This window comes from Podarcis pityusensis (assembly GCF_964106645.2).
Source record: "Podarcis pityusensis genome assembly, chromosome: 1".
NCBI lineage: Eukaryota > Metazoa > Chordata > Lepidosauria > Squamata > Lacertidae > Podarcis > Podarcis pityusensis.
Window position 1 is genome coordinate 22,723,073 of NC_138028.1, and position 26,029 is coordinate 22,749,101.

The 26,029-nt window shown below is 42.6% G+C and overlaps 1 protein-coding gene across 2 annotated transcripts in view; it reads left to right on the plus strand.

Moving 5' to 3' along the window:
• Positions 1–11,670: 11,670 nt before the first annotated feature.
• Positions 11,671–26,029, plus strand: part of FBLN5 (fibulin 5) — a 63,292-nt gene continuing 48,933 nt past the window's right edge. The window contains exons 1-2 of one of the 2 annotated variants that reach the window (XM_080985563.1): positions 11,671–12,439; positions 15,342–15,396. In XM_080985563.1, the coding sequence (XP_080841689.1) occupies positions 12,345–12,439; positions 15,342–15,396 (150 nt within the window). In that variant the 5' untranslated portion in view covers positions 11,671–12,344. The remainder of the gene's footprint in view (positions 12,440–15,341; positions 15,397–26,029) is intronic. The other variant, XM_080985564.1, reaches the window with a different exon arrangement.

A 26,029-nucleotide genomic window follows, 5' to 3' on the forward strand; every position in this document is an offset into this window, starting at 1 on the left:
TGTGTTGTGTGCCTTCTTTCTGTCGCATACGTTTTATATCTGTGTGGTTGCTTTAGCATACAGTTCTTAAAACTACTTACTGTTAATGATGCAACAAATGAAACTAAGCAGACATAAGAACAGAGGAAGTTTCACATCACGGTGGATTTTGCATTTGTATGTCAGTACTTCTTGCCATAGTTGTGTGATTTCATGTTCATGCAGTGCAATGTACTGAACTGGGCACAAAATTCAACATTTTGGTAATGTCAGCTTTCCTTTTTATTAAGTTTTTTGTCATCATTACAAAACCAGACAATAGCTCAGAATGTGATGAGAATGTGGGATCGTTCTCCTCAATTATTAAACGAATCAGAATGTATTATAATGGAAGTTTCATAATTTATGCAGGTTGGAAAAACCACGGTTCCTTGACATGGGGAAGAGGTCAGTTGGTACTTGATGCTTGATAGCAGGAGGGAAAGATAAAGGGGTTGGGGGAATAGAAGATGAGTTTGGGACATAACTGTTGACCAACAGATACAGAATTATATTTGCCTTGTTCAAAGCAGGCATCCTCTTGTTGCATTATAATGTAGTTTGCAAAGGAATTATTTTTTTAAAATACCTATTTGAAAAATCATGAAAATCAAGAAGGTGGCTTCAACAAAGGGCCAAACAGTGGCTATGAAGTCGAACAGTGTTAAGATTTTCATCCACCCAAATTGTTCAAAAACCAGGTGCTCTTTAGTGTAGTAAAACCTCTTCAGCAACACAGTTCTGGACTGGAGGGCTCAAGAGGAACAAAAGGTGCTTGTGAATTGCCTATCATCCCAACCTTTCACAGATAAAAATATGAATTCCTTGTGTATTTTCAACACCCCTGTTCCCACACTGATGATTGTACCTGTGTATCTGCTGCATGTTGCATGTTGCATACTGCACTCTGCAGTAGCTCCCTGATTTAAAAGCAGAGGGCATCTGGTACAAAAAGCATTCCTTTTTTTAAAAAAAACAAAACAATAAGTTTTTATTGTTATGATAATTCATCATTAATACACATATATTACAAATATACAAGCATACAAACATACATTTCATACAATCCTTAAAAGTGTTCAAACATACTTACACTCAGTCCCACAAATAATTCCTTTTCCCATCACCATCCACCACCCTCACCCCACCTTGGTGTTGGATTTCCAATCTACTCAATTGCAATTTCTTTCCACTTCTATTACTTTCTTTCACACACCTTTAACCTAATTTCATACTTCTTTTTCTATTACACATTGTTATCCATCTTATTTAGTATTTCAGTATTTGAAACGGAACTTGTTTATTCTAATAGGAGTTCTGATTTTTCAATAATGGTTTTGCAAGTATCTTGTAAACACCTTCCAGTCTATCTTCTCTTTTGAGATCCTTCCAATTTCTCCTATTGTTTTGGATATATTGTAGTACTCCAATAATTTGGCTAGCCACTCTATTTTTGTCAGTACAATACCGCTTTTCCAATTTTTTGCAATCAATAGCTTTGCGGCTACTGTTGCGTATAAATATAAGGTCTTGTCTTCTTCCTTTAGGCTTCCTGGTACTATTCCCAATAGAAAACCTTCTGGTGTTTTCCTAAATGAATATCTGAACATTTTTTTCATTTCGTTATATATTGTTTCCCAAAATTGTTTGATGTTTAAACAATTCCACCATATATGTATCATAGTAGCTTTTCCAGTGTTGCATCGCCAGCAGACATCGCTACAATTTTTATTCATTTTTGCTATTCTTTCAGGTGTTAAATACCATCTATGTTGTATTTTGAGGTAATTTTCTTTCAATATATAACACATAGTGAATTTCATATCTTCTTTCCACAATTTTCCCCATTGTTCAAACATAATATTTTTCCCAATATTTTGCGCCCATTTAATCATGGATGCTTTAACCAATTCATCCTTTGTTTCCCACTCTAAGATCAGATTATACAATTTAGATATATATTTTTATTTTTCTTGTATTAATTTTGATATTTCTTTTTCAAATCCTAACTTTTTGTCTTTCACTAATCTATACTTAATTTGAATATATTGGAACCAATCACTAATATGAGCTTTAATTTCTGTATAATCCTTTAATTCCAATTCTCCGTTTTCTTCCTTTAATACAATTTTATAGGTAGCCCAATTTTCTTTCATATTTAATTTTTTCACTGCGACAATTTCTGCCGGCGATACCCACCAGGGAGTTTTCGTTTCTAGGAGTCTTTTATATTTCTCCCATATTTTATATATAGACTTTCTGACTATATGCCCTAGGAAGCCTTTATGTCCTTTGACTTTTTCATCTATTAGATAGGCATGCCATCCAAATCTCGTCTCTACTCCCTCTAAATCCAATACATCCGAGTCATCTAATTTGATCCATTCTTTTAGCCAGGTCAGACCCACCGCATCATGATATAACTCCATGTCAGGGAGACCAAATCCTCCTCTCTCCTTCTTATCTATCATTATTTTGTGTTTTATTCTTGGCTTTTCCCCTGACCATACGAATTTAGCCAAATCTCTTTTCCAATTATTAAAACATTTATCTCCTCCTAGTATTGGGATACTTTGAAATAAAAACATCATCCTTGGTAATTGTCGATTTGCAAGCCCCCTCCACAGAGGCTGGCCCCTCTCACTGTCCTCGGAGCTTGCTGACATCCTCTGGCTGACATCCCGGACAGACCAGGGAGATTTTGATAGGCGACATTTTCCCAAGCGTGGGGAAATGCACACCCCCCCTCCTCCTGCTTCTTCCGCAGGGGAAAGAAAAGTAGTCAGAAATCTATTTACATGATGTTTATTTCTGACATTACAGCACTAAAGGAAAGCACGTCCTTTCAGTTCAGTTCTTCTAGCACGTCTGACAAACTTCCTGTACATGCGCACACAGAAGGTTTCAAATTACACTCTTCACAGAGACTTATCCAGCCTGTGAACTTCCTGGGAAATTCTTCTTTCTCACAGATAGGCGCATCATGTGATGTCAACAATCTGGCTGTCTGCAGCTGTGATGTTTTCCATATACTGACAGTAATATGTTTATCTTTATTACCGATATTTTCCCTAGTAAGGAAAGATTTAATTTCCCCCATACTTGCAAATCATTTTTTATTTCATTCCATGTTTTCCCATAGTTCTCATTACTTAAATCTATAGTGTTTGTTGTTAAATTTATTCCAAGATACCTTATTTTCTTTTTAATTTCCAATCCTGTAATTTCTTGTAATTTCACTTTATCTTTTTCTTCCATATTTTTCACTAATATTTTGGTTTTCCCATAGTTTAATTTGAATCCTGCTAATCTGCCATATTCGTTTATACATTGCAATATTCTAGGTGTACATTGTAGGGGATTTTCTGTTGTGATCATAACATCATCTGCAAAGGCTCTTAACTTGTATCTTTTTTCACCAACTGCTATTCCTCTTATTTGGTTGTCCTGCCTTATATTCTTTAATAGAACCTCTAATACTACTATAAATAACATTGGGGATAGGGGGCATCTTGTACCTTTAAAGATGTTGATTTCTTCTCCAAACTCTCCATTAATAATATTTTTTGCTTTCTATTGGTTATATATTGCATTTATATCTTTTTGGAATTTTTCACCTAGACACAATTCTTTTAATAGTTTTTTCATAAATTCCCATGAGATTTTATCGAAAGCCTTCTGCATCGATTGAAATCAGGGCTGCTTGTTTATCTCTTCTTGCTTGTAGATATTCCATTATGTCTGTTATATTTCTAATATTATTCTTTATTTGTCTACCTTCCACAAATCCAGCCTGATTTTTATGTACTATTTTTCATATAATTTTTTTCAACCTGTTAGCCAATAATCCTGCATAAATTTTATAATCCGAATTTAACAATGATATGGGTCTATAATTTGAGACAGATTCCAAATCTGTACCTTGTTTTGGCAGGAGCGTTATATACGCTTGAGTCCAAGAGTCTGGAATATTCCCCTTCTCTACTGCTTCCTCTATTACTTCTTTTAGTGGGTCGATTAATTCATTTAACATTTCTTTGTAGTATTCTGCTGGTATGCTGTCTGGACCTGTGGATTTCCCTATTTTTAATTTTTGAATTGATTCCTTAATTTCTACGGTTGATATTGGTTCATTTAATAATTTATGGTCTTCTTCTGCTATCTCTATTAATTTATTTTTCTTTATATATTCCTCTATTTCTTCTATTGGCACTTCATCTTTTTGATATAAATTTTTGTAATATTTTTCAAATTCTTTTTAAATTTCTGTCATATCCCTTATTGTCCTCTCTTCTACTTTTATTTTATTTATTAATTTTTCATTTCTTTGTTTCTTTAATTGCCAGGCAAGGATCTTGCCTGGTTTATTTGCCCATTCAAAATTTTTATATTTCCAAAATTTGATTTGTTGTTCTACCTCCTGTTCTATAATTTTATTCTACTCTCAGTAGTTTAATTTCTTGATTTAATCTCTCTTTATTTTTGCTTGCATAGGCCAATTTTTCCTTCCTTTTAATTTCTTCTAAAAGCTCCCTTTTCTTTTTTTCTTTATTCTTATATGCTATTGAGTTTTGTTGTATGAAATATCCCCTAACAACTGCCTTCCCAGCATCCCACACTGTTTTAACATCTGTCACTTTCCTCCAATTATTTTCAAAATATTCCTTCATCAACTTTCTGGCTCCTTGTATTACTTTTTGGTTTTTTAATAAGAAAACATTCATTCTCCAACTCCCCCCCCTTTCTCCTCTCTTCCTTTAAGAGTTAATGATACTGGATTGTGATCTGTAAGTGTTTTTGGTAATATTTTGGCATTCTCTGCTTCAATTGTCATATCCTTAGTAATCCATATACTGTCGATTCGACTATACGAATTTTTTGGTTCTGAGAAATATCTGAACTCCTTTTCGACAGGATATTTATATCTCCATATATCCACTAAATCAAAAATCTTTACCATTTCCACAAAGCTTTTTGGCAGCTTCCCTTCATTTCCCTCCCTCTTCTTCTGCGATCTATCCAGTTCTGGTTCCATTGCTCCATTTATATCCCCTAACACAATAATTCTCATATCTATATATTCCATTAATAATGATCTTACTTTAACATAGAATTCTGATTTTCTTTTATTTGATCCATAGATTCCCGCTACCACAATTGGTTCCCCCTCTAGTGATATTTTGACTATTACAATCCTCCCCTTTTTATCTTCATATAACAATTCTGGTTCATATTAGCTTTTAACATACATTACAACCCCCCTCTTTTTTCTTACATCAGATGTGATGAATTCTTCCCCAAACTTTGGTTTTACCAATAGTCTTTTATGCTTAGTATTGATGTGGGTTTCTTGTAAACAAGCAAGGTCCCACTTCTGCCTCTCTAAGATACGTTCTATTTTCTGCCTCTTCCTCCTATTATTTACACCATTTACGTTCCAAGATAACAATTTACCGTATTTTTTGCTCTATAAGACTCACTTTTTCCCTCCTAAAAAGTAAGGGGAAATGTGTGTGCGTCTTATGGAGTGAATGCAGGCTGCGCAGCTATCCCAGAAGCCAGAACAGCAAGAGGGATTGCTGCTTTCACTGCACAGCGATCCCTCTTGCTGTTCTGGCTTCTGAAATTCAGAATATTTTTTTTCTTGTTTTCCTCCTCCAAAAACTAGGCACGTCTTGTGGTCTGGTGCGTCTTATAGAGCGAAAAATACGGTAAATTTCATTCTTTATTAGTTAAAAAATTATAAAGTTAGTGGAAAGAGTTTAAATTATCTGCAGTGGTAAAGGAGAAGGGTTTTGTAATAGTTATTGGTCTGATTATTTACCACTGGCGTAGTTCTTTATCCTTCCACCCTTTGCTGAGCTCTTTCTTCTTCTTCCGCCTCATCCGATAGCTCTCCCTTTCTTCCTTCCTCATTTCTTACTTCGCTTTGTCCTCCTCCTAATTCTCCTCGATACGTCCTCCAAAACATATCTGCTTCCTCAAATGTCTCAAATCGTCTTCTTTTTCCTTTGAAGTTGAAGGAAATCCCCACTGGGTATTCCCATCTGAAGGATATTGATTTGGCCTTTAGTGCTTTTGTTAGAAATTGGAATTGCTGTCTTTTTTTTATCAGCCTGGGTGGGACCTCCTGTAAAATTATTATTTCCTTTCCATCTATGGTTAATTTGTTCTTACTCTTTGCTTGGAGGATTTTATCTTTCATCCAATTCGATGTGAATACAATGATGCAGTCTGCCGGCCATTTGTTCATTTTTACTTTCCTTGAGTTCACTCTGAAGATTTTCTCTGTCTGTTCTATTATGTCTTTTTCCTGTAAATGTAGCCACTTTGCTAAGGTTTCAGTCATCTTCCAAATATCTTCCTTCTCCTCTTCTGGAACATTTCTGAATCTCAAGGTCTTCTCTTTAATCTGCATCTGTATCATTGCTAGCGCATCCCCAGTAGCTTCCTGGATTGCTTTTTGTTCCTCCATCTCCTTTTTCGATTTGTCCATTTCTTTTCTTTGTTCCCTTTGTTGTTTGCTAATTTTCTTCACCATCTCTTCCATTTGTTGATTTTTATTCTTAATTTCTTGTACTTTCTTATCTGTCTCCTTCATTCCTTCTAAGGCTTCTGTTAATTTTTCCTTTATTTCTTCATTTTCTTTTTCATTATTTTTCATTGTGTTTTCTAATTTTTCTAATTTCCCATCAATTGTATTGATTTTTTCTTCCAACTCTCTTCTCAATCCTCCCACGTCCAATTTCAAACTAATAATAAGCTCCCTCAAATCCATTTCTTCAAGGCCTGAGTTTCTTCTTAATTGTTGCTGTTGACTTCCAGTTCCAGTCGTCTGTTTTTTAATTGCATGAGACATTTTGCGTTCTCTTTTTCAACCACCAGATGTCCTTCTATTGTTTCAATTTTCCTTTATTACTGCTTTTCCTACTTTGTCCACTGGGTGTCACTGTGTTCTTATTTACTCAGCTTGCCAGCTTCTGCCCTCCTTTAATCCTCTCTTTCACTATTTTGTCTTCGTCACTTCCTCCTTCTTCCTTCTTCCTCCTTCTTGATGATTACTCAGCGTCTTCAGACCCTCAACGCCATCTTATCTTATCTGTTAAATTCCCCTCCTTTCCCCCACAGCGTTCCTTATTCCTTTGTCCTTATCTTTCCTTCAAGGACATTCAGTTTCAAAGCAGCTGCTTTACTCCGCCCAGCTCCAACAACAGGCAGCCTGCACCGCTTTGCACTTTGTAGTAAGTCCGTTTCAGATAGTGTGCTTTTCAAATAGTTTAATTGCAATCTGAGTGATTTCTTTACACTCTCTCCATATTTTTTTCTGTTCTTCTGTCTTCCCTTTACTTTTGTGGTAGCATTACTTCTCCTTCGCTATTTTTACTCTTTATCTTGTTTTGGGTTTACTTGCTCCGTGAGGGATTTCCCCCCCTGAGTTCCCTTTTCCCCCCTTGTCTTATTTCCTTTTAGGTTATATTGCTGCTGCTACCACTTTACGTTTATTTTAATATAGAAATAGAGATTTTACCATCTTGTCGCTGCTTCAGGCTTTTCACCGGTCTGTTTGATGTTCTTCTCTGTGCCTGGATTCCCCCCCCCCCACCTCAGCCATTTTTTTCTTTTGGCGAGGGGTGCCAGGACTCCAAAAAGACACTGCCGAAGTTCCTTTGACTTGAGCTTCCTTCCAAGCCTTTTCAGGGGTCGTTTAGCCAAACGTTGCCCCTCACAGTACCGGTGTACGCCCCGACCTACTTACTGCAGTCAGAGCTCACACTGTTGCAGCTGTTGTAAAAGCGGAAGTGCATTCCTGTTCTATGATATCTATACCAAAATAAATCACGAGTTGTAGCATAAGAAATTATAGTCTGTGCGCTACTTGGTGCCTCGACAACACAATCCTTTTTTCCTTACTCAGATGTAAGCCCCATTAAGTTCAGTGGGGCCCAGGTAGTTGTAAGATTTCAACCTTAGGCTCAATGGCTGTGCATTTATGCATATATAGATTAGAGACACTATGTATGTATCTGTTCTCTTCCCAGATTTAATATCTAGCAGCTTTCATGCACAAGCTTATGCAAGGTGCACATACACTCTCCAAAAGGCAAAAATGCTGTTGTAGTCCAAGCACCTGCTTAGCTGCAGAAGTTGCCAGAAGGAGGCGTACAAGCCAAGGAACCACCTAACCATCTTAGGGACTCCACTCCAGATTTGTTTAGGGTTTACTCCTTAGCTTTTTCTTCTCCCAGAAGGCAGCAGAGTTTTAAGATCCGTTTTCCTTCTCCTAGATGGACTAGCTTTGCAGGTTGATGAGCCACATCTGCCCCTCTTTCCTTCTACATCACATGCAGAACCCACCTTCTTGACCATTGAACCCACTATTGGTCTCGTCCACTCAATCTGCAGAAGCCTGTCTTCATCGCATGCAGGGGAACATCTCTAACTCACAGAGGGTTTGAGACCCATTGGCTCACTTCACCTGCTTTAGCTGGCCACTGAAAGCCATTTCCCGAGATGTGGCCGCTATCGCATGCTTCTAGGAGCCACAGGTGAGAGTTCCATGCAGGGTGGGGGCCAAAGGTGAACAAACAATCCCAGAAGGTGCATAGCGTGTCGCTCACCAGTGGTACTACCCCTCCCCTGATACAGTGGTGCCCCTCAAGACGAATGCCTCGCAAGACGGAAAACCTGCTAGACGAAAGGGTTTTCCGTTTTGGAGGTGCTTCGCAAAACGAATTTCCTATGTGCTTGCTTCGCAAGACGAAAATGTCTTGCGAGTTCCTGCGGGTTTTTTTTCCTTTTTCCCAAGCCGCTAAACCGCTTGTCAGCTGATCGGCTAAGCCGCTTAACAGCTGATCGCTAAGCCGCTTATCAGATGATCCGCTAAGGCCGCTAAGCCGCTAATACTGTAGCGCTAATCCGCTAAACCGCTAATGGGCTTGCTTCGCAAGACGAAAAACCCGCAAGACGAAGAGACTCGCGGAACGGATTCTTTTCGTCTTGCGAGGCACCACTGTATCCCATACACCCCAGAAAGGTATCATAGAGCAAGCAAAGAAGTGGTGAGAATCTGTATCTTTCAAAAAGTACTGCAAAACAGAATTTAGATTGCATTTTAGTGGCGGAAATGACTGGCAGAATCCGAGACCAGGGAGAAGAGTTGGTGGAAGAAGATTGGAAGAAATTTAAAGACTATTTACTGAAATACTGCAAAATTAATGAATGCTAGAATGATGTCAGAATGAAGTTAAGTGGCTTTAGCAGCAATGTTATAAAGGTGTATGTAAAGATGGATTGTTAATAGGTGAGAATCTAAAGCTATAATTTATTAAGTTAAAAGATTAAGACAAAAACAAAGAGGGAAAGGAATTGCTGAATTAACCAATTGAACTGGAACACAAAAAAGGGAGGTGAGAGGAGGTCAGGGAAACAAGGAAATGAAATGTAAGGTATGGAAAGATTGATTTGTTTTTAAGTGCTTTTTATCTTTTTTCTGTATTTTGTATTCTGTATTTTTTCTCTTTTTTCTTTTATTTTTTCTCTTTTTATCTATGTAATCTATTGTCTTTGAAATCTTAATAAATATCATTAAAAAAAAAATAGATTGCATTTTAGCAGTCAAAGTTCAACCAGTGTGGGAACAGTGGATTAATTTGATATTGTATACTTAATATTAGCTATAAACCTTCATAATAGGATGGACTAGAAGTATTTAAAGTTTATTCAATCAGACTGCAAACGCGAACGGGACTTGGCTTGCCGTTTATGCAGAGTCAGTATAGTCTCTTATCTGAAAATCCATTCAATTTGCACTTATCTCTGAACTTCATGTAGTTTCTGGAATAATGAGTTTTAAAAGGATATGGGTACATTGCCAACATTACGATAAACAATATTAAAAAAAACCAAATAGTGATTTAAAACAACACTATATCATACTGCAGACAGCAGTTAAAACAAACAATGTAGAAACGTCATAAAACTATTGGCCCAAAGCCTGTTGTTGTTTTTTTAAAAGTATTTACATGTTTCTTGAATGCAGGTAAAGGTTTTCAGTGGTACCTCGGGTTACATACGCTTCAGGTTACATATGCTTCAGGTTACACACTCCGCTAACCCAAAAATAGTACCTCGGGTTAAGAACTTTGCTTCAGGATGAGAACAGAAATCGTGCTCCGGAGGCGCGGCAGCAGCAGGAGGCCCCATTAGCTAAAGTGGTGTTTCAGTTTAAGAAAAGTTTCAGGTTAAGAACAGACCTCCGGAACGAATTAAGTACTTAACCCAAGGTACCACTGTATTAATAGTTAAACTAGTCAGGCAAGTTTATGAGACAATGGCCACCTAAGGACCACCATTAGTCTAAAAAGAGAAGCGACGGTGCCTTCTGGGCAAATGAGTGGAACTTTTGCCCTCTAACAAGCTATTACTTAGAAAGGCAATAGGCAGTGCTAGAAGCAGGCAGCAACTAAAGACAGACCCATTTCTGCTTGATTCCAAGGCTGTGATTCTGGGAGAGGCAAGACCTTCTAGGTCTGGATGTTAATGCTGTGAGCCCCCCACCCCACCCCAAATCTTAGGCACAAGTTGTATATTTGTGTAGGTAAACCATATATCATAAAGACACCATGGTCTCCGCTGTCTCTCATTCCAAGGAAGGCAAACCCCAGGAAAGCGCCCAGAACCCCTCGGAGACTAGGGTGGCATGCAACAATACATAGAAAGCAGCCATATACTGTCTGTCTAGTGCAGTATTGCCTATATACCTTGTGAAACATGGACCACTTATAAACACCATCTCCAACTCAAAAGATTCCATCAACAGTGTCTCCAAAAAAAAAATTACACATCACTTGGGAAGACAGGAAACTAATGCTAGTATACTGGAAGAAGCAAAGGTCACCAGTGTCGAAGCAATGATTCTTCAACATCAACTTCGTTGGACTGGTCATGTTGTTCGGATGCCTGATTATCGTCTTCCAAAGCAACTACAGTGGTACCTCAGGTTACATACGCTTCAGGTTACATACGCTTCAAGTTACAGACTCTGTTAACCCAGAAATAGTACCTCGGGTTAAGAACTTTGCTTTAGGATAAGAACAGAAATCGTGCTCTGTCAGCGTGGCAGCAGCAGGAGGCCCCATTAGCTAAAGTGGTGCTTCAGGTTATTTTCAGGTTAAGAATGGACCTCCAGAACAAATTAAGTACTTAACCCGAGGTATCACTGTACTCTATTCTGTACTTAAAAATGGAAATTGTAATGGTGGGGGTCAACAAAAGAGGTTTAAAGACTCTCTCAAGGCAAATCTTTAAAAATGTAGTATAAACACCAACAACTGGGAAACACTGGCCTGCGAGTGCTCCAATTGGAGAACAGCCTTTACCAAAGGTGTTGTGGGCTTTGAAGATGCTCAAACTCAGAACACAAGGGAGAAACGTGCTAAGAGGAAGACACACTTGGCAAACCCTCACTGTGATCAACTCCCACTCGGAAACCTATGTCCCCACTGTGGAAGGACGTGTGGATCCAGAATTGGCCTCCACAGTCACTTACGGACTCACTTTTAAAACCATGTTTATGGAAGACAATCTTACTCGGCCAAAGAAGAAGAAGAAGAAGAAGAATTTATTTGTATTTATTTACTATATTTATTTTGCTATTACATTTTAATTCTACCTTTCTTCCAAGGAACTCAAGGAAGGAACTCATTCTTTGCCCATCAGATGGTTGAAGCTCTCTTTGGTATATTTGGTCGGCAACAAATTGTTTAGGAAGGGATAAGATAATGAGACATAAGCAAGATTGTTCTTGAGGAAGGCTTTCTGTCTGCCCCATGCCAGTACTGCTGCTCCTCCTGTGGCACGCTCCTCAGTAACATTTGCAGCGGGAAAGGCTTCTCTTCAAACTGTGAGTGGTTTTTTTTAATCCTGGCAGGCTCCTCAGGAGTGTTGTGAGGAGTCTAGCCAGTTGGTGAGCTCTCTAATCTAAAACAGCTGTCCCCAGACTGAGGCCTCCCATTTGCATTGTTTAACATACTTAGAAAATGAAGTGTTCATTTTTAACATTCCTCCTCCAATTGGTTTAATGCTGAATTACAGAAGAGAACTAAGCAAAACCAGGTGCTTTTGCTGTATTCTCTCCAGTGTCTAAGGAGGAGCAGATCTCTCCTTCTCCCTTCACTCTTCTCCCCTCCTTCCTTCCCTCCCTCCCTCCTCCTCCTTCCTTCCTTCCCTCTTTCTCTCTCTCTCTCCTTCTGCTTCTCTATGATTTTGGGTCTTTCATTCTGTGGAATATAAATGATGGCAGGACTAACGTTCTGGCAAAAGGTTTAATGTGCAAAACTATTTTTCAGCTATTCAGCTGTGCACACGTTATTTTCCCCGCTCAACTTTTTTCTTCAGTTTTGGACATGACAGGATTAAAAAGGTAGGTCCTATGCACTCTCTTTCTCTCCCTCTCTCCCTCTCTTAGTGTTTACTGAATGCAAACCTTGCTTAATAGCTGATGTCTCTTCTCCTGTCACATTTTCTAAAACTGTATGTAAACTAACAGGAGGGAGAGCGGGGAAACAGACTATTCTGTAGCATGATGTATACATAGCATCTACCAATTTCCTTTGCACACTTTTCTCTTTTTGCCCTTGATAACTGCAGTAACTCATAGAAAGTGTGGATCTTAAAGGGGGTTTCCCCCCTGTGCAAACGTATAAAAAAAATATTGATTTCATCGTTCACTATTATTTAACTGCTATTGCATCTGGTGGCTAAGCCAGCCTCTCCAGCTGATAAATGTGACAGATCTCTTGAGAATAGCTGTCTGGAAGAAGTGATAGGGACTGTAAATAGAACTCTTACAAAAGTAAACCTGGAAACATGACACTGAAGAGATATACAGAAATTCGGGGATTTGTTGTTGATGAGGAAGATTATATCACTCTCCCTGTAAATGGTGCTTTACAGAGGAGGCCGAACAAAAAAAGTCAGGTCTCTACCCCAAGGAGCTTGCAATGTAAATTTTGAATGGGAAAAAATGACAGAGGGAGGAAGAGGAAGGCAAGAGGTGAATAATATGCACAAGGTCAGTTACATGCAGCTAGGAATTAATCTTGCTGTTGTCTGGTGACTCTGAAACCTCTTTCTTCCTCCACCCTCAAAAGTGTCGATGAGCAGAGCTTTATGTGTAGCACTTTCAGTACAGAGGAACAGAGCTCCTTCAGGGCCATTTAAGCAAGAAAGGTCTAACTCTGAATGCCAGTTGCACCAGCAAAGGAGGGCTTTTGCTTTCATGCGCTGCTTGCAGGTTCCATGGGTGCATCTGGTTGGCCATGGTGGCAAACTGGGCTAGATGGAACTTGTGTCTGACCCAGCAGTCATCTTCCTATGTTATATTTGCAAGTGTGCTTGTTCTAACGTGTGGATGTAACCAACATGCGGTCACAAACAGGTGTGCCATATACTGGTATATTCATCAGGGATCCAGGATTGCCCAGTTATTTGTACACTCTCATTGGCAAGCCCAGGTTTGCTGCTTTGTAATATCAGCAACAACTTAATTTCCTTCTACTTGTGCTACAGAATGAATCTGCACTTGGGTGTGCATTTTTGAAGTTGGACTACCTCTCTGGAAAGTTTCCAGGAGTTCAGCATTGAATGACAGATGACATAGCACTAGGCAGTGTCTCTGGAGAACAATTCTAGTTTTCTATGACTGAAAGGCCTGCCAAGCAAGCAAACATCTGCCTGCACAGGATTACCAATGGAGGGATTTGCTTGTTTTTTGTGTGCTTTGTTTCTGAATCATGTTCTGAAGGGCTTGAGAAGTTGCTGTCAGAATTAAAAACAGCATTGTTTGCCTCCTCTGTAATATGCAGAGAGAACAAAATATGCTGTTAGCATCCACTTGTGCTTTGGGAGTTGAAAACTCTGGGAGCGGCAATGAGGAAAGTTTTCTTTGAAGCACTGGCCTTCCTAGAAAATGTTTTAAATCAAATCCCCCACAAACAGTTAAATAGACATAGAAGCTATATATTAATAAAGGTGCAATCAACCAAAAAGTTGTTTTGCACAAGCTCCATTAAACTACCACACTCTCTCATACATCAAATTTAAATGGGGCTTGTACTAAAATTATGATGGATTATTTCAGCTAATGTAAACAAGTTGCTTTCTTGGAAAGTAGATCACACAAATACGGTATGAACTAAAGTTCAAGAAACTTATGTTGAGAGACTGAGAGATTATATGACAGCAAATCTACAGAAATCATAATGTTCACATTTTAAACATTTGATTTCCAAGGAATAGGGAAGGCTGTATTTTAAGTATTCAAAAATAGTCAGCACTCTTATACCACTTTAAAAGTCATGGCTTCTTCCAAAGAATCCTGGGGACTGCAGCCTGTTAAGAGTGCTGAGAAGTGTTAGGAGAGCTCTTACAGAGTTACAATTCCCAGCACCCTAATGATCAATTGTAATAATGAGCTGTACTTTGAAGAGTTGGCATCCAGCACCTAAACACAGGACAGATATGAACCCGGTGATTCTCAAACTGTGTGCCATCTGAAAGTGTGCTATAAAATTAGGGGTTCTTTTAAGTATAGACTTCGCATGAAAGGCAGCATGAGGTCTCACTAACTCTACTGGAAGACCAAAAAGACAAAACAACAAACAGAGGACAGCAACTCCCTGCTAGCTGCGGGATCACACAGCTCAAATTCTCTACAGATGGGCAACCTGTAGCCCCTGTGGATGGTTTTGTAGTACATTCCCCATCATCTCGTTCTATCTGGGACTAATGGGAGCTGGAGTCCAACAATGTCTTGGAGGGCCAGTTTCCCCACAGTTTCTGCCTAGACCCAACAACCAGGAGATGACCCTTAAAGATACAGCAACTCTATTCTAAAGAACTGTTCAATAGGCCACAGGCTCCTCCTGAATGCTTCTTTCATAGGCGGCTGTATATTACTTGACTCAGTGAATGTTTCACTGCCCTGCTCTGCTATTCTTTTGTTGGAAGTGGGTAATTTAGCCAGAGTGGCCAATTTTGCTGTGTTGTGCAATCACACCTGATGCAGAGAAAGACAGCATTACTTACTCTCAGAGGAAGTGGACATTACGGTCAGGACAGACCCTTGTAGGCAAAAGCCAAGAGTCTCGTTCAGCGGAGAGCAGCCTCAAATGCAGCAGGACTGGCTTGCCACATATTAAAGTCAACAAAGTGATCTCCTCTGGATGCAATGGTGGCTGAGTGCAGTGGGGTCATATCAGAAAACAGGTGGGTTACACATATCACTGACCTGCATAATCATGAGGTTTATGTTCGTATTGCAGGATAATTACCATTTTCATGGTGGCTGCCTGCCTCTTAAGTCGTGGGAAGACGCAGGTAAGATATGTCACAAATATTTCAATGTTTTATACAAAGAGATTTCATGACCGTGAACTGCCAAAGAGGAAGACCAGGACACAGTGCAATATTGGATTTGTGTTACACTGTTGGCTTGGGTCAAGACAGAACCAGAGCCTGACATTTGCATTAGACTTATTCTCTCATTCAGCTTGGTGGTGGTGCGTATAATAATAATAATAACAACAGTGTTATATGGCCTTTGTAAGAACAAAAATCAATAGCTGCATCAATAAGTAGAAGTTATGGTAAACTGACTTAGAAAAACCATGTAAAAACTAGTAAGAACCCAGCATTGCTATGCAGAACTTGACTTCAGCTCAACATCTTCTCCACACCCTTATAGATCAGTGATTGAACACATCTCCAGGTTAAAGGACCAGGAAGTGGCTCATGGGATAGGCCTCACTGTTTCTGGGACCATGGAGAACTGCTGTCAGCCAGAGTAGACCAGTGGTGGTAGACTGTGGCCCTTTACAGGCTGTTGGACTCCAACTCCCATCATCCCCAGCCAACATGGTCAGTGATGAGGGATTGTGGGAGCTGTAGTCCATCAACATCTGGAGGGCCACAAGTTCCCTACCCTTCAAGTACAAAATCTTGGATTTGATAGACCAATAGTTTGATCTGGTGTAATCAGTTCCTTATGTCAGCCTACCCAAATCCTAACCAGGTTCATAACAGATTCATAAGAATCGTGCCCTAAAGCCAATCACCTAATAGGCAGTGTAGTTAGGGCAGAGGTAATATATACTTCTACCAGATATGGTGATCAGGTGAAAAAGAGGGCAGGATTCTGGCACCTAAACAGTTTTGTAGACAAGGGAGTTTCAGCTGCTCCTTTCCACTTTTGCCAGATGGCGGCAAATATGTATTTCCTACAGGCGCATCTTCAGGACAGAATTCCCTACAACATGAGCTGTGACAAGAGACATATGTTGACAGAGAGATTCTTGATAAAACTATTGTCCCTAGAATACAGAAGGCAGAAGCAAATGGCCATTGTTTAATTTAGCTTTAAAATATATAGGAAAACACACTTTAGGCCAGAATTCTAAGGTGTGCAGTGAAACCCAAACAGTAGAGAGTTTGTTGTTTTTTAAAAAAATGAAAGGAGGTCCAGGCCCAGAGGCCTACCATTTGATGAGAATGAAAAACAATAATATGTGACCACTTTTATTTATTTATTTATTTTTAAGATGGTCTTATTTTTTTTTAGCTGTTAATAATATTTTAAAATGTTTTTATGTGCGATGGTTTGTCTCCAGTCAGTGACATTGGCCTATTAGCGCAAGGAGGTCCACTTGTATGACAGAAGTCTCCTTCCGTCTCATCTGCCTATGTGCCCCCCTATGTGGCAGCGTTGGAGGTTGGCCCCCAGAATAGTTTGGGGAGGCACAGGGGGGATAATAGCAAGGGGACTTTCTATTGCTACAACCCTTTATTTTCAACTGTATTGTTTTGCCGCTTTGTTGTTTGCTGCCCTGGGCTCCTCTCAGAGGAACTGCAGGGTAATAGTAGTAGTAATAATAATAATAATAATAATAATAATAATAATAATAGAACCCTGGTAGCATAGCTGTCTCTGGGATGCTAGGAGCACAGTCTCTCTCTTTTTGGCTCTGAGGAACTGCAATATGAAACTGAGGAGATGGGGGTAGAGATGGAGATTCTGAGGAGAACTATAAACAGGACAGAGAGACTGAGGAGATTACAGAGAGGGAATAAAGGACCCATACTGGCAGAAACAGTAGCAACAGTTTATGCCTTTTGCCATCACATAGAAGCTCCAAGGCCAAGGTGTGTGACAGAATTTGAGGCCTAGCCCTAAAGCTAGCAATAAGTTTGTGAGATTCTGAATGCTGGACTCTGCTTTTATTCTGTTGCTTAGAAGCGTTTTAAAAATTGTATACTTGCCCGAGCTGTTCCTCTTCATCCCTCACCTCTTTCCTCCTTCCTGTTAAATTCTAGCTGTTGCCTTTCAATTTAAATAATTTGCTCACTAGTTGCTTCACCTACCTATGGTGGACATTTACACATAGCAAAAAAATTAGGATAAAATAGGACACATGTTTTCCTAAACATTCCACATGCTACTTTATATGTATAAGATGAAAATTTAGAAATAATTGCTGCAGTTTAATTAGAAATGCATCTGATGTGCATATGTCTGCAGCTCAGTTGGTAAAGCATGAGACTCATAATCCCAGGGTTGTGGGTTCAAGCCCCACATTGGGTGAAAGATGCCAGCATTGCAGAGGGCTGGACTAGTTTCTTAGGGGTGCTGGGAAATGTAGCTCTGTGAGGGGTAAACTAGAGTTCCTAGGATTATTTGGGGGAAATCATGTGCTTTAAATGTACAGTACATTATCAGCCTTGGACATCAAATATAATAATAATAATAATAATAATAATAATAATACATTATTTGGACCCCGCTCATCTGGCTGGGTCTCCCCAGCCACTCTGGGCGGCTTCCAACAAAGATTAAAAATACATTAAAATGTCACACATTAAAAACTTCCCTGAACAGGGCTGCCTTCAGATGTCTTCTAAATGTCAGGTAGTCTTTGACATCTGATGGGAGGGCGTTCCACAGGGCGGGCACCACTACCAAGAAGAAGGCCCTCTGTCTGGTTCCCTGTAGCCTCACTTCTCGCAGTGAGGGAACCGCCAGAAGGCCCTCGGCGCTGGAGCTCAGCGTCCGGGCAGAACGATGGGGGGTGGAGACGCTCCTTCAGATATACTGGGCCGAGGCCGTTTAGGGCTTTAAAGGTCAGCACCAACACTTTGAATTGTGCTCGGAAACGTATATATGATGTCTTCCAGTATTATTAAATTTATATGCTGCCCATCTCCTAAAGGTCCCTAGGGCAGCAACAGAGCACTGTCCTCTTGATAGTCCCTCAAAAAAACCACATGTGCATGGCACAGCTAAGCAAGCTAAGATGCTGGGACAACACTTAACACACCCCTTGTTATCCTCATCAAGCAGGGTGTTGATGAACACAACCTTCATTGCATTGTCAGGAAATTCTCACACGTATTCATGGATCACTCTGGCCCATGAACGCTGTGAACCCAGTTTCCTTGGAACTTGGCAGGCAGGCTGAAGAGTCTTGACCGGTGGGACAGCTGGCTGAGCTGCTTGCACAAGCTGTCCTCTCAGGGTGGCAATCTCCTGGGCAAAGGCTTGGAGGGCTCAGTAGACACCGATGATCGCAGCTGCTCCCGCCGCCCCCCCAGCACCTTCATCCATTCCGGCACCTTGAGAAGGTGTGGGTTGGATCAAACTGTCCTGGATGTGGGGCTTGGATTCCATTTTCTACTATAGACTTTATTGCTCAGTTCAGTATGTTATGGAAGCAAGGCAAGGATCACTGGTGCATGGCATGGCAACCTAAGATGTTGATTCAGCCGTAGACACACCTCTTGTATTCCTGTTGCAAAGGAGCAGAGCAGGCATGGCATTAGCTCAGCAATACACTGGTTCCCTCCATGGTATTGGATTCCTAACCCATGGACATGGACCCATGTCGAGCAGATTGATTTATTGCTCAGATAAGCCTGAGGTCCAGCACACTTCTGCTGCGCAGGCCTCTGCATTCCAAAGTCCACATTCTGATGCTTCTGAGCAAAGCAGAGTTCAGCACCGGTAAGAGAAAGACTGCAAAAAACTCCAGAGCATTCTTCAGTGTGCTTAAATAAAGTCCACTCAGGAGCTTAGCAGCTAAAAGCAGTTTTATTTACAGCAGACTATCCAATATCTATCACAGTGAACAGCATCGTGAAAACACGTCCTCTCTCCTCAAAAGCGAAAGTAGAGAGAAAGAACAAAGGCTTGAGGCTCTCGGAAATGACGAACCTCCCCCCTCCCAACAGTAGGCAGTGCGTACACTCTGAGCTGTATAACCCTGTAAGCTCAGGTTCTCCTCACACCCCCTCTCGCCCTGCGCTACTGTGGGGAAAGTAAGTACAGAACTTACCCCCAACTCCAAACCACCACAAAACTCCCCATGACGCTGGAAGCTTAAAGGTTTGGTAAATCCATCAGCCAGGTTACTGTGACTGGCACAGTACCTCAGCCGTATCAAACCTGACTGAACACTCTGACACACATTTTGGAAACGTATGTCCAGATGCTTGGTTCTGGCCTTAAATTGCGCAGATTCAGCCAATTTCAAACAGGGTTGATTGTCTTCCCAAACCGTGATGGGCAAGCTACAATCCCCATAGATCTCTTGCACCAAGCATCTATAGAACTCTAGTTCCCGGCACAAATCTGACAGTGCACTGAATTCAGCCTCAGTAGAAGACAGCGCAATGAGACTTTGCTTCCGGGACTTCCACCCAACTAGTGACTTCCCAAACTTTACCACCAACCCAGACACAGACTTGCGGTCCTGCGAATTCGCCCAGTCACTGTCCGCATAGCATGTGAGCTTCGCCTCACCTTCAGCTGGCAGCTTAAGACAGAAGTCTTTGGTATGCTGCAGGTAGCGCAGTACCCGCTTGATACCGTGCCAAGCACTCACACTGGGCTTTGACGCTTCCCTACTTAGCAGGTTGGTAGCAAAGGCAATGTCTGGTCTGCTCCATTGGGACAGATACAACAGACTACCTAGAGCTGACTGAAAGAGCTCAGCATTCTCAAACTCAGCACTTTCTGCTTGCTGGCTATCTTTCACGAAGTTCGTCTCCATGGGTGTCCGAACTCCTGCACAATCGGACATTCTGAACTTCTCAAGCAACTGCTCAATCTTGCCTTTCTGACTGAGCAAGAAGCTACCATCCTCAGTTCTCGCTATCTGCACGCCTAGGTAGATCTTTACTGCACCCAGGTTCTTGAGCTGAAACCATTTCCCAAGCTCTTTGGCAAACTTCTGCACCTGTTTGTCTGCCTTTCCAACATGGATGATGTCATCAACGTAAAATAACACCAGTTCCTGTGAGTCTCCTGATCCTCTAAGGAACAGGCAACTGTCAGCAAGACTCTTCCTGAAACCTAGCTTCTCCAAAGCTTCATTCAGGCACAAGTTCCAATTCCTGGCCAACTGCTTCAGGCCGTAAATTGACTTGTGAAGTTTCCACACAGTACCTTGCTCATTGCCCTCAAACCCTAGAGGAGGAAGCATGTACAGATCCTCCTGGAGGTCTGAGTTCAAGTAAGCAACATCCACATCAAAGTGATGCACCAGCAAACCTCTTTGTGCAGCAATGGCCAAGACCAAGCGTACAGATTCACTCCTACAGGTGGGAGCATAAATTTCCATATAATGCAACCCCCTGCGCTGCGTGAATCCTCTCGCCACTAATCTGGCCTTATACTGCGGTTCTCCTGTCGCTGTGGGCTTAAGACGGTAAACCCAGCGGCTACCCACTGTCTGTTCACCCACCGGCAACTTCGTGAGGGAGAACACACCTAGAGACTCCATTGAGTTCATCTCCTTCTGCATCGCCTCATGCCATTTCCTGGCTTCTTCCTGAGGCAGTTTCTGAACATCCTCAAAACACTCGGGTTCACACTGTGCCATTCCGACCCACACACTAGTGATGGCAAACCTTTCAGGAGGTTTCCCCTTGGTTGTCCGCGTTGAACGGCGCAACACTACTTCAGGAACCCCCTCTGACCCACTAGGGCCAGCCAGAATGTCCTTGGCATCAGAGAGCTCCCCCTCTGACTTACTGCGCCTTCTGGACTTCTCAGCCGAACCTGTGGGAGAAGATGGAGCACTGCGTTGCTCAATCTTCACAGCCTTGGGAGAAGTTCTCCCCTCTGCCTGCACTGGGTCTCGACTCTGAGCCTCAGTAGCAGGTTCAACCTCTTCCTCTCCTTCATCAGCAGAGTCTAGCAGACTCTCTGACAGGATGTCAGGGTTCCCATGTATCCTTGCCCAGCCACTCTGCTCACAGAATTCAGCACTGTTGCTGAGCAGAATCCTGGACTGATTCCCTGACGGATAAGCAAACCTCCACCCCTTGGTCCCTGGCTCATACCCACAAAAAATCATCTTTTGGGACTTGGGTTCACCTTTCTTGCGTTTGGCCTTTGGTATGAGGACCCAAGCCTCACAGCCAAAAACGCGGAAGTAGTGCACTTTCGGTTTCTTTCCATGCAGCAAGAAATACGGTGTGTCACCTACCACTGAATTGAACGACCTGTTCAGAATAAAGTTGGCCATTCGCCAAGCCTCCCCCCAAAAGCGCTGTGGGAGCCCGGCATCAAACAAAAGAGCTGCGGACATCTCCCCTAGAGTCCTGTTTCTGCGTTCCGCGAGCCCATTCTGTTGGGGACTGTGTGGAGAAGTCAACCTGTGTTGAATCCCCTTTTTGCGGAAGAAACTTTGCAGTGCAGACCTGGTGAACTCCCCACTGCGATCGCTCTGAAAGTTTTGCACCCGTGTGGAAAACCGCAGTTCCACAGCCGCAATCCAGTCTTTGATTAGCGGCGCAGCTTCATCTTTGCGTCGAAGCGTGAAGGACCAGGAGTTCCTCGTATAGTCATCAATCAGAACCAGCGCAAATTTGGCTCCGCCCATACTGCTCACAGAAAACGGACCACACAAATCTGCATGAATTAACTGAAAAGCCCTAGTGGTCACCCTCTCAGACCTTGGGTATGTGCACGTTTTCACCTTTGCGGACTTGCACACTCTGCAATCTAGAAACTTAGCACATGATTTCATTTTGCACCCTTGCGTATACTCTGGGATCTTCATCACTGACCCCCAGGACACGTGTGCCATGCGTCTGTGCCAGAGGTGAGCACACGCATCATGAACTGGAACATTGGCACACTGTGCTTGAGCCTCCTCCGTGTCATCTGGACCTGCAAAAGAAGCATCTATCACAAACAACCTGTCTTTACATTCAACACTGACTAGGTGCTGTCCATTCTTAGAAATAGAACACTTATTGTTCTCAAAACACACTCTGTAGTTCTCAGCAAGAAGTGCACTGACAGACAGCAACGCGCAGGACAGTCCTGGAACAACAAAAGCCTGGATTGAATCCTGCAAGAAAGAACAAAACAGTGAGCCAGTCTGCGTGAGTGGGTGTCGAGTCCCATCTGCTAAACAGACAGTCTTCCCAGAAGTTACAGAGGTGCAGTTCTCCAGGAATCCTGCAGATGGCACTAGGTGATGCGACGTTCCACTGTCTATGACAAAAGCCAGCACAGCATCCTGTTGACAACTCTTGACTACAGCCATAGAGGCTGCCAAATGTTTACGTTCAGTGTCTCTGCCAGCTGCCTTCGGCTTGCCTTTCCCACGCTTTGAAGAAGAGCCCTTTATCTGGTTGCTACGGGAGACGGCCTTCGGCTGTGCCTGTGCCTCCACTGGACATTCTCTCACCAGATAGGAGGGGGAGCCACAGCGATAACAGCGGTGACGCGTAGCAACAGCTCTCACAGCTCCCTCTTCAGCCATTCCTTTGTTCCCAGCACCCCCACCTTTGGGTGCACAGCCTGGGCCTGCACGCTCCCCAGCACTCTGGTTGTAGGCCTCAACATCACACGGCCCCTCGGAGACAAAGCAGCTACTCCCAGTTGTAACTTCAGGAACATGGCCAGCAGCCCCCTCTGGGCTCTCGGCTTCCTCCCTGCTCTCGGCTTTCTCCCGGCCCTGGGCTCCTGCTGAGTTCTCACACAGACTCCTCAGCACCTGCCAGGCGGCCTGAGCCGACTCAACGCCCTCCAGGTGGGGCAACAGCATAGCGTCCACGCTTGCTCTCAACATGCAGAGCTCCCTTTGCATTCTCTGCTCTCTATCTTCCAGCAAAGCAGCCTCCAGGTCTGCTCCGCCATCTTCAGCAGCAACTGGCATGGGTGGGGCCGGCTCCTTCTGGGCTATACTCCAGAACCCTGTGGCCAAAAACCACCCCCTGACTCTTCTAACCCAGATATCCCAGGACTGGGTTGTGAGCTTTTCAAACGGGACATCATAAAAGTCCTGGAGCTCAGCCATCTCCTCCCCCAGTGCTCCCATTGGGGCTTTGAAGTACTCACGCGTACCAGCCAGCTTCAACGGAGAGGCCTCCAGTGGCTCTTTGCAGCACACAGCATTGCAGCCAGCTTCTCTGCTTTTCTCCCAGGCAAAGCCTCAAAGCAGGACTTTTTTCCTTCCAGCAGCAAAACAGCAGCTTCTCAGGTTTCTCGTCCTTTTTTAGCACACAGCACTTCAAAGCAGGCTTCCTCTAATTGCAGTAACTGCCCACCCATAACCTGTTGAGCAGATTGATTTATTGCTCAGATAAGCCTGAGGTCCGGCACACTTCTGCTGCGCAGGCCTCTGCATTCCAAAGTCCACATTCTGATGCTTCTGAGCAAAGCAGAGTTCAGCACCGGTAAGAGAAAGACTGCAAAAAACTCCAGAGCATTCTTCAGTGTGCTTAAATAAAGTCCACTCAGGAGCTTAGCAGCTAAAAGCAGTTTTATTTACAGCAGACTATCCAATATCTATCACAGCGAACAGCATCGTGAAAACACGTCCTCTCTCCTCAAAAGCGAAAGTAGAGAGAAAGAACAAAGGCTTGAGGCTCTCGGAAATGACGAACCTCCCCCCCTCCCAACAGTAGGCAGTGCGTACACTCTGAGCTGTTTAACCCTGTAAGCTCAGGTTCTCCTCACACTCCCCTGGACTACACAGATGGCACTCAGGGCCTAGCTGCGATCTGGCCCTACCATCTGGGTTCCTCTCTAAGATCATCATCAAGCATCATATTGAACTCCTCACATTGTTCACCCCAGTGAGCCCAGCCTCTCCATGATGTCACCATGGGGCTGATAACATTATCCCCCTTCACCCCCTCTCAGCCTTTGGATTTGGGCTTATGTGGAAAGCAATCAGTTCAGGGGCCTGAACATCAACTTCCGAGGACCAATCATCAGGGACACAGCCCTTCTAGTGATCAGGTATTGCAGGCAGCTGTGGTGCTATCTAAAGTCTAAGATGTGTTGCACTTCAAGTTATTCTTCCAACTTGATGTTCACTGGGGGGGGGGGGAGCTGCTGTCAGATCGGTATGGGTGTGGTGGAGGGGGCAGGGATAATAAGGGTGGAGTTTCATGGAGAGCCAGAGAAGTAACCAGAATGTGACTAGGTTGATTTGTTCTTCAACGACATAGGACCCAAATCTGAGGCCTTCTAACTTGTGGCTTCACGCTCAGGTGGTCTTTTCCAGGTGGTTAGTGCATGTCAGCAGCTTTCATGTAAGTGGCCTTGGCTCCTTCTTGTAGCAGCTGGCCTTGGCTCGAGTTCTTGTAGCAGCTGTTGTATAGCTTGCAATTCTTGGACAAAGTCAGTAGCTGAAGCAACCAATAAAGTATGAGTGAAAGGTGCATGGGTGGAATCCATAGCTGGTAAGGAATGGAGTCTATTGAGTAGAGTTCTAGAAGCAGTTGTATACAAATTTGGGAGTCCAGTACAAGGGATCAAAATGAGCCATCTTGTTAAAGGTGTCGACCACCACTAAAATTGTAATGTGGTGCTGAGGTTTGGGTAGTTCAGTGATGAAGTCCATAGAAACCATTTCCCATGGTCTAGTAGGTGTAGAGGGTAGTTACAGGTGGCAGGCCGGCCCACTAGCAGGTGTCACACAATTTTTGTACATCATTGCACATATTTTTTTACATGGTGGTTTATTTTGGAGGTCTTTAAGCAGAGGCTTGACAACCATATGTCAGGAGTGCTCTGATGGTGTTTCCTGCTTGGCAGGGGGTTGGACTCGATGGCCCTTGTGGTCTCTTCCAACTCTATGATTCTATGATTCTATGATTTTTGGCCACCAGAATTTTCGAGCAACTGTGTGCAGGATTTCATGTTGTCTGAAGTGTCCTGTAGTGGGATTATCATGGCATTGCTTGAGCATTTGGGCTGTAAATTCTCATGGTGGCACATAGATTACTTTAGGATGAAAGAATAGTCCACACTGAACAGAGTAGTCGGTGGAGCTGTCAACATTAGGGGAAGTTAATTCTTGCATTTTTTCCCCTCAACAAAGGGATCTTTGTTGCTCCTTTAAAAAGGTAAAGGACCCCTAACAGTTAAGTCCAGTCTGGGGTTGCGGCGCTCATCTCACTTTACTGGCTGAGAGAGCCGGTGTTTGTCTGTAGACGGTTTTTCTGGGTCATGTGGCCAGCATGACTAAGCTACTTCTGGCAAAGCCAGAGCAGTGCACAGAAACGCCATGTACCTTCCTGCCAGAGCAGTATCTATTTATCTACTTGCACTTTTTGGCGTGCTTTCGAACTGCTAGGTTGGCAGGAGCTGTCCATTATCAATTGCTGTGGATGAAGGGTTCAGTTCAGGCTCCCACTCTGCTCTGGTGCTGTTGTATTCCGGCTTGCAGAAGAAGGCATCCTCTCATCAACTTTGAGTGCTGAGTATGTTGGCGATCTTGAAATGGAACCAGGTGAAAAACTGTGACTCGTGGAACTGTCGTTGATTTAGTGGCTAGGCAATCCCTAATTTGTGGTGGTCCATCTGGATCTCTATAGTGTGTTGCTGCACCTTGAAAGTGTCTTTGATGTCTTTGCACCAGATGGTGTGGTTCTGTTTGGGCAGGGTTAATTTTGGGGAGTAGTACATGTAGGGACAAGCTGCTCCTCCCAT